Source organism: Micromesistius poutassou (genome assembly GCF_964030765.1).
Source record: "Micromesistius poutassou genome assembly, chromosome: 4".
Classification (NCBI taxonomy): domain Eukaryota; kingdom Metazoa; phylum Chordata; class Actinopteri; order Gadiformes; family Gadidae; genus Micromesistius; species Micromesistius poutassou.
Genome location: NC_140274.1, coordinates 13,574,181 through 13,584,447, shown reverse-complemented (window position 1 = coordinate 13,584,447; position 10,267 = coordinate 13,574,181). Strand labels below are relative to the sequence as shown.

Here is a 10,267-nt window from a genome sequence, read left to right as displayed (position 1 = left end):
GGGGGAGGGTATCATCATGGGCTATTAAACACACCCCGCCCCGCAAGTGTCAGCGCTGATTAAAGAGGAGCACTCACTCACTCACTCACTCACTCACTCACTCACGCAAGCAAACTGGAAGCGGAAGCACGCACACACACACACACACACACACACACACACACACACACACACACACACACACACACACACACACACGTGCATACACACACACACACACACACACACACACACACACACACACACACACACACACACACACACACACACACAGGCACGCACACACTCACTCATGAAGGGCACATTGACCATTGCACATTGGTCCACAAGGAGGGACATGAGAACAAGCAGGTTGTTTTTGTGTACACCAACATGTCGTTTTAGGCCCGTATTTCTTACGGATACAGAGTTAGACAGGAAGTTATGGGAGACATGCAGCAAATGAACAGGGGCGTTGTTGCTGCCGTAACAACGGAGCCTTAATGGTACGCGCTCTATACCCTGGTGAGCCCCCCCCCCAGGCCCGTATTCCTTTAGAGCAGATCTTCAATGGCTATCTCAAACACCGGCTCTGGCGGCGGAATGCGGTTAAACAGGTCTCTCAACAACATGACCCCACAGCGGGAGGCGCGCACGCCTGCGCATGTGAAAGACTGCACCATGGCAGCACTAAATCTGGAACACTAGGAATTTGTCCAGGTTACACGCACACACGCACACACGCACGCACGCACGCACACACGCACGCACTCACGCACGCGCACACAGAGAGCCAGTAGTAATTATGAGAGAGCACTGCTGAAATGGCCGCCTGTCATTCACTAGATGGGATTGTATTGGCAAATCCAACACAGGACGGATACACACGCCCATCGCTCATCTGTGTTAGACGTAAGATAAACCAGGGGGGGAAATCACTGCGCTCTCCTGTGTACACGTCACGTCTCTCTTTGGAGAAGGAATGTTTATAAAGTGTGCATGTTTGTAATGCTGAAGTGTTTGTGTGTAAATATTTCAGAATTAGCTCTAAATATTTGTATATGAACTCAAACATGACATACCAGTTGCGTAGCGGTGCGTGCCCGTGTGCGCGTGGAGTTAAGTGGATCAGAGGAGAACATGTCCACATGGCAGCAAATCAAACATCTTTTTATCTTGCTGCCAACAACATTAAATCCCTCTGCGATACAACCCCTAGGCACACACACACACACACACACTCTCTCTTTCTTTACTTACAATTATACACGCACACATCCGCACACACACACACACGCACGCATACACAGACATAGACACGCACACAAACCCACGCACACACACATACACACACACATACACACACACACACACACACACACACACCCACAATCACTCACACCACGAGTTACAAATACTCAAGGCTGATTTATAGTCGCTGCGTCTGCAACAGAAGCCACAAGGGGATGCTTGCTATAGTAATAGCGCTAAAGCGATATCGCGCCAAAGCGATAGCGCAGGGCTCGCGATGGGCACCATACACTGCTTCTCCACTGGCCCTGCGAGTGAGCCAAGTGATTTCTGCAGCGATGCACCCGTCAACGCCGTAGAACTATCCTAAACGGCGCGACTTTCGGTGCAAATCCATTTCCAATTAGTTTCCAAAATGTCTGTTTTTCAGTTAGCACTGAATGCGTATAATAATCATTTATAAATATGTGAATTGTGTTGCTCTAAACGTTTCCGTTCCGCATTTCTTTGACATGACATGACATGGAACGAAGGGAAACGAGCGTGTTAAGTACTGTGTCGCTCTGGTATGCGATCAACGCGACACAGATTGACCCGGCGTTCTGTTTATACAATGTATGAATGTTTAGGGCGGGACTAGTGTTGCATCTACATGACAAAAGGGCTAAGAGAGGGCTGTTTGTGCTCGCTGGGAAGTGGTGCATGTCACGCAGAGGTCAGAGGCACACTGACATACGTCAGTAAGTATGAACCAGAGGTGCTGCGTTCATTTCACCACAAGCCACACCACACAAGGAGTCTCGTGGAGGCCAATAGCAGTGGAACAATACATATTGGGTTACACCTAGAAGGTGGAAAAGCATATTGATGTAAAGATGTTTATCTCATCGCTTCAAGTCAAAAAACAATGCAGCACAGCTAAACGCTTGAAACACTTGAAATATACGCACACACACATGGCTTATCTTTCACTTATACGCTCACACGCTGACCCACACTCACAGGCATATGCACACACACATGCGCACGCACACACACGCAAACACACGCGCACACACACAGGCACACACACAAACACAAATGCACACACAAATTCATAAACTCAGAGCGACAACAGCAGACAGCCATCTGCCATTCAAGCATAAATGCCACTGTCTTTAATTTCCTCTCTCTTTCATGTTTATAGCCGTTTCATGTTTTATCTTTCCATCTTTTATTTGAGTCGCCGCAAGTGCACACACAGGCACACACGTACACCCAGATCCACTAACACACACGCACACCCAGACACACAAACACACACGCACACCCAGACACACAAACACACACACACAAACAAGGACATCCCAGACACAAACACACACATACACATACGCGCAGACCCAGACACACGTACACACAGAGCCGCCGGGCAGAGGATAAATATCTCATTGAGTTAATCAACAGAGCACGATTGTAAGTGTGGCGAGTGGAGCATAGTGGGGGGTGAAACTTACCTCTGCTGGGAAACAGTTCATTACCTCCAAATAAAAGTCTCATGGACAACCTCGTGGAGAGGAGGGGAAATTGAGGGCACATGAGCGACCAAAAGTGCCAAAAGTAGAGCAGGGGAAAAAAAAGGCAAAAGGAAAGAAGCAGAAATGACATGAAACGGATGACAACCAAGAGAGGAGGAGGAGGAGAAAGGAAGAGAGAGCGGGAGATGAGAGGAGAAAAAGGGGGGGGGGGGGGGGGGAGGTTGTAACTAGCCGTTTTCTAGCAAAGAGAATAAAAAAAGAGAGAGAGAGAAAAAAATGAGAAATTGCCAGAAAGAAACAACAGAGGGAGGGGTGAGAAGGACGGGTGAGAAGGAGGGGTGCAGGTACAACTCTCTCTCGCCAGATGGATTAGACAACAGGAGAAGAGAGTAACACGGAAAGGGTTAGATAGAGAGGGAAAATAGACGAGGGGAGGGGAGGAAAAACCAAGACGAAAGGAACAAAGAGAAGAGATTAAAGGGAAGAGATGAGAGGAGGATAGAGGGATAAGATGAGCGCAGGAAAAGGAGAAACACAGAACTGAAGATAACCCGAAGAAGAGAGAAGAACAGTAGAGAGAACGTCAGGGACGAGAAGAGAGGGAGAAGAGAGGAGAGGGAGGAGAAGAAGAGGAGGAGGAGGAGGAGAGGGGAGGGGAGAAGAGATGGATAAAGGAGCTTACCTGGAGTTGTTCAGACAGGGTCGTGGTCAGTCTGGGGGTTGTTGAGCCCGGGGCAGAACCGTCGTCAGGATGTAAAAACACTTGTTGACCGCGTCTGCAACACAAAAAAAACAACCACAACTCTCAAGACATGTACGTAGGCGTGTATGCATGTGTGTGTGTGTGTGTGTGTGTGTGCGCACGGTCCTTGAGCGCGATGCCCATTGCGGCCATCTCAGCATTTGTCCCAAAAAGTGACAAAAAGGCCAGAGAGCACCTTGACAAAGTGACACTCACCCCTCTGTGACTGTACTTCGTCAGTCCCTTCGTCAATCAGTTACCTGAACCCCATGCAACACACAACTTTCTGTAAAGGAATGCCGTTTCAGAAATGCATGTGAGTGTATATGTGTGTGTGTGTGTGTGTGTGTGTGTGTGTGTGTGTGTGTGTGTGTGTGTGTGTGTGTGTAGGTGCGCGCGTTGGTAAAATGCTTACAGGTCCTTCCCTCTCTTCCTTTCTAATGCAGTCATGTCATCGCCACCTGTCGTGCGTAGAAAGATTGCTGGAGTGGCACGCACGCACGCACGCACACACACACACACACACACACTCGGCGACGCACCGATACACACACTCCCTGGCAGGCTGAGGCGCACACTGCCGCGCAGACACCGGGAGCTGCAAAGCATAGATCGCTGGATAGAAATACGGTCCCTCCTCTTCTCTCCACCCACCTCTCTCTCTCTCTCTCTCTCTCCCTCTATCTCTGTGTCTCTCTGTCTCTCGGTGCTCCTCTGGGTCTTAATGCCCCGCATTTTCCAGCATGTCGCCTCCGCTTTCCTGCTGTCATTCAGTACAACGGCAGATTCACTACCTCACAGACACACACACACACACACACACACACACACACACACACACACACACACACAAACAAACAAACACACATATACACAAACAACACACAGCAAGGCACACAGGGTTCTGCTGAAGCTCAGCTCAGTATATATGGAGCATTAAACACTGCATTCATTGTTTACTGGCATTGTGTAGATAGGAGGCAACGGCATTATGAGCTGACGAGATGAAAATTCAGAACGACAGGCTAGAATAACACTGGTGCAAATTTAACAAACACTCACACACACACACACACACACACACACACCACACACACACACACACACAGACACACACACACACACAAAGAAACACATACACACACACACACACACACACACACACACACACACACACACACACACACACACATAAACCAACAAACAGACTACACTAATTAAGTAACCCATGCAAACATGCATCCCTAATTGCAATTGGGTGCCTCAGGGAAAGCAGTTTCAGGCCTAGCAAGGATGTCTACAGGATTCCCTTTCACACCTGACTGGTATATTTGCCTGGCCGCGTCACGTGGGTAAACAACAGTCACATATAGCAGGCATTCTTTTCTTTTTTTCAGTGAATGCCAGTTTGTGTTCCGGCCGCCTTCTCTTGGAGGGCTGGCATGCGTCTAGCAGCAGGGCTTTACACAGGGCTGTCCTGACAGCACCAACACACACACACACACACACACACATATACACACACACACACACACACACTGTGTTTTCCTGTTTCAGTCAGCAGGTTGCTCATCCACACAGGGATACAGAGAGAGAATGATAGGACTCAGGGGTGTCTTGTTGTCCAGGATCTCAACTGCCCCCACGCTCAGTCCCAACACACTGCACTCTCAATCTGCCTCTCTCTCATCTCTCTCTCTCATCTCTCTCTCTCTCTCTCTCTCTCTCTCTCTCTCTCTCTCTCTCTCTCTCTCTCTCTCTCTCTCTCTCTCTCTCTCTCTCTCTCTCTCTCTCTCTCTCTATTACAGTAACAGACTGAATCCTGAGCATTGTGTCCTGTAAATACAAACTATGTTTGTGTTGCAGACTCAGTGCAGCGACAACGAATCACTGCAGTATAGGTCAGAAGAAGGATAGCATGGAGACACACAAAACATAATGTGTAACTTTATGAGGCATTTCTTTCATCAGTTTACACCGATTTTTGGATGAACGATCACAGTTGTATTGTTCTTTAATTTAAAAAAAAGCAAAGTATATCACTGTCAAGGTGATATACTTATTATGAGTAGGATTTCATGTTCACAAGGAACATGAAATGTCCTTGTGTGATTCTCTACATTTATGACAGGCGCTCACGCTAAATGCTTTTCAGCTGAATCGGTACAAGGTATTACACATATAGGTATTATATATATACAAGTATTTCTGCCAAATTATATTGTTAACCGATATTTTAATTAACCGAGGAGAGGCGGTTGAGTTGGTTTTATCACAGACCAGTATATTGTCCTTTAAATGTAAATGTATGCAGTTAAAAATGCAAGAGCACATCCATTAATAAGAACACGAACAGTGCAATACAAGACAAAGAAGGACACACCAGGGGTAGAAACAATGAAAAAGTGAACACTGTCCAGAAATAGGATGCTGGATGTTCTTCAAGCTTCATACAGCTCGGTGTGTGTGTGTGTGTGTGTGTGTGTGTGTGTGTGTGTGTGTGTGTGTGTGTGTGTGTGTGTGTGTGTGTGTGTGTGTGTGTGTGTGCAACACTCACACATTCACTAGCAATGGTTAGTTCAAAGCAAACTCTCCTCAAAGAGTGCCTCTCCCCATCTACCGGGGACTTTGTGATCTTGATTAGCTTTTAAGCACAGCAACACACAAATACACACACCCGCAATCACCCTGACCCACGACCCACGCCAAGACACACACAAACAATAACACAGAACACCTCCCCTGAACCACACCATGACACGCGCACACACACACACACACACACACACACACACACACACACACACACACACACACACACACACACACACACACACACACACAAACGATGATAAACTCTTGGTACCTGGAGGCATTAAAAAGGGTATTGATCCCAAGTTTCTGATGAAAACTGGGTCTTTGCTGCTGCTCAAATGCAATTAACGCAGAATTACCCCCTACTGTGACCAATCAGAAACTGGTTCACTCCCTCTCTCACTTACACACTCACTCACACACTTATACAGCCAGACATTCTTATGCATTAAACAAATATAAAGACAAAATTACAAACACACACACACACACACGCACACACTCACTCACACACACTCACTCACTCACAGCATGAGTAAGATAATTAACTACCCAGGGAGCAAGAATCTGATGAGAACGTCAATAACCTTCGGCACACACACACACACACACACACACACACACACACACACACACACACTGCAGTGTGTGTGTGTGTATTTGTGTGTCACTATGTGCAATAATGCATATTTGCATGACAATTTTTAGATGTCTATATTCAATAAATATGTTTACTTAAAGTGTAAATGTATGGATTGTTCCCTTATTTGTGTGTGTGTGTGTATGTTTGTGTATGTGTGCATGTGTGTGTGTGTGTGTCTTGACTCCCATAAAGTAGTGAAGTGATTGAAAGCTCTAAGGTGCACTCAAGGGAAAATGGCTAATCTACATAATGGCAGGCCAATATTCAGTGCATCCTCACACACACACACACACACACACACACACACACACACACACACACACACACACACACACACACACACACACACACACACACACACACACACAATTCTGGTGTCAGAAGAGTGAAAAGCTCTCCTTTTTTCCCCCATAGAGACCACTTCCCCCCCCAGATTTAAATGCTCTCTGAGGCTAAGCAAATGCAAAAAATATAAATCTAAAAATGAAACCAAAATCAAACAAAATCAACAAATTTTGAACATGAAAGTAATTCAATTAAAGATAAAGAATGACGTGAGAAGAAAGGGTCAAGGGTCAGGGAAGCAAGCATTGCAACAATCAAGGAGCCTTTCGAAACAGGTCATTTTTCATTTTCAAACCGGCAGAATTTAAGAAGAGTGGGGGTGTGTGGGGTTGCACTAAATGAGGCATTCGATGTGTGTGCACGGAGTGGACAGGGACCGGGTGATTCCTCTGGGCCTCTGTTTATTATAGTGCTCCCTTGACATTCTCGTACTGAAATTAATGTCAATGGCCTATCATACTGCTTACGGTGATGTAGGCAAAAATAATACTTTTAATAATAAGCATTGAACACTATTCTGGAGCCAAGGCTTCGAAGTTTAGGAACAAAAGTGTGCAAATAAGTTTTGTGCTTGACGGTTTGCCTAGACCCCATAATTAAAGTTGAAAACACATCCACGGGCTGCAATAGACTTGCATCGCTAACTGTTGTGGGTGTACTGTTGTTTGAACCAAAAAGAGAAACACAGAAGTCACTTAGTTTAAAATGTACTTAAAGCTGCAACATTTTAAACTAAGTGACTTCTAGCGGAACGGAGTCGGCAGGAGTGTATATATACTAAATATAATCTGTTTTTATCCCATGAAAATCCATACTGTTGAGTGTTCCTTATCTTAGAATGAGCTGTTCATATCTACAAAGGGAGTGCCAGGGGTCCTCTTCCGCGGGTGCCACCACTATGGCTTGCACCACTATGTTCCTAGAGTAGCCCAGAATGGAAAATGGCTATAGAGAGAAGGCTTTTTTAAATCAATAAAGAAAAATCGCATTGGGCTACGAGTTCTAGGGATGAGGGGGTGTGCTATCCCAGTGGCTACAACCTATCTGTGATATTTTTCTTTAGCACCGTTGTTGTGTAGGGGCGTTATAATGAGCGATGTTGTCTTTAAAATCCCCCACACACCATGGCATGAGGCTGTCAGAGGAGCTTACCCCTCTCTCTAAAACGTACATCAGGATCAACGGCTGGCCAGACGAAGCTCCACACATCTTCCCACACACCAAAGCATTATACTTAAGTGTCCTCGAAGCTTAACCCTCTTTTGGACGCATACATTAACATCAACCGCTGGCGAGACAGAGCTCCACCCATCAGCACATACCATAGCTATATAGGAGTGTCAGGGGGCTTAGCCCTCTCTCAGCGGCAGTGAAGACGGAACATCCTCTGTCTTTTCGCCTAAGTATCCCATGTATTTAGAGGATTCAATTAGAATTGAACTGAAACCCAACTATTCATATTCGAATGGGATTATACACTAATAAAACAACATACTGCACCTTTAAACTGGAAAATTTGCCTCTTCTTACTCTTCTTCTTACTACAGTAGCTTCTTCTATTGCATTTTTACTCAACCTTAACTGCTATGGCTTTTCGTATTCATCGCAACAGCATAGCCTAAAGCAACATCACATCTTGGAAGATTTGGTGGGCACTTTGATCATGTTTATTCTGCAATCCTGATCAATATCGTTCAACATACTCATCAATAAATCTCTGTTATCCTCACACATTATCTTACAGGGAGAAGGCGAAACAAGATTCTGGTATTTAATCAGGGTAATGGCATCTTGTCAGCAGTACTTGCTCAGACTCTGGCTATCGGGTGGTCCACGTCTCTGCCAGATAACCTCACAAGTCATGGCTGAAAAACACATTCGGAAACAGAGAGAATAAAAACATGCCCAATTAAATGAAAGATGACTATGCAATCATTACCGAACAAGAAAAAGGAGAGGAAATGAAAAATATTTTCACTGCTGAACTGATTCGTCACCACGTTTACGGTGCTAAAATGTTTGAGACAACAAACCACTGTCAAAGGAAGTCCCTGTTCTATGATGTATGGGAAGGTTTAGGGACGGAAGAAACAGGGTAAAAACAGGAGCGAAATCCCAAGACACAGAGACAGGTCTACTGGACCACATCTGCAGGGGGGAGGATCAGGAAGTGGCTAAATGTCAGAGTCACCGGGGGGCTGGGAGAAGGGGTTCTCTAGGTAGTGCAGCGGAGAGACGATCTATAGGATCAGACAGCTGAAGGAATCCACTAAACGCTGTCGCTATGTTGTCTTTCGCTTGCTGTTCTGAATGATGTTTTTGTTTTGTTTTGGTTAAATACACATTGGTAAATGGTAAATTTGGTACATTCTTGCGGGTCTATCCCTAATTTACGTGTGTATAAATAAAAAGGACGATTGATGAAACTTTCAACTTTAATTTAAAAGTAAGTATCGGTGAAGTGCTGACCATTATTTGTTTAGAATTCCCAAGGATCTATCGCCCTTTCCAAATGTAATAACTGGGGACAACCAGCACACACACACACACACACACACACACACACACACACACACACACACACACACACACACACACACACACACAAACCAGGGCTCACGCTTTACAACAGCGATGAGTAATTACAGGATCTTGCGGCCTGACCTGTAATCCTGCAGAGGTGGAAGGACCTCAGGACACACAGCACCCAGTGCACTGTGGGCAGGCTAAACAAGAGATGTAGTACCACACCCAGATCCCTGGAGCTGGGAGGCTCTAATGTGCTTAGTGATGTCCGGGGGGGGGGGGGGGGGTGGTGGGGGGGGTGGAGCAGGGATTGACTCACTACCTCTCCTCCTTTTCCATCAAAGTGACGTCAATGGGGTTTTTCTCATCAAGTGATCACTCTTATTTTGCATTCATTTATATCGGCGCATTCGGGGAGATGTGGGTCTGTTGTGTGTTATGTGTACGAAGTATCTACACATATGAGTTATTTTGCATATGTCCTTTGACTACACACTATTATGTAGTAAAATAAATAGGCGTGTTTGCGTGTACTTCCGTCATTTTCAGCCTCATCCTTAACTCCTCTTAAAGTATCCCCAAACAGCATGAGCAGTAAAACACCAGCAGGAAGGCAGCAATGACACGCCCTATTTTGCAAACTCATGCAAACTCAAATGCACCGGAGCG

General features: G+C 45.7%; 1 protein-coding gene across 1 annotated transcript in view; it reads right to left on the bottom strand.

The window, feature by feature from the left end:
• pde2a (phosphodiesterase 2A) overlaps positions 1–3,965 on the bottom strand; it is a 73,555-nt gene extending 69,590 nt beyond the window's left edge. Inside the window, exons 1-2 of the mRNA XM_084466877.1 lie at positions 3,905–3,965; positions 3,430–3,523 (exon numbers count right to left, since the gene is read on the bottom strand). Of these exons, the coding sequence (XP_084323003.1) occupies positions 3,430–3,523; positions 3,905–3,939 (129 nt within the window). The 5' untranslated portion in view covers positions 3,940–3,965. The remainder of the gene's footprint in view (positions 1–3,429; positions 3,524–3,904) is intronic.
• Between the last annotated feature and the right edge of the window lie 6,302 nt (positions 3,966–10,267).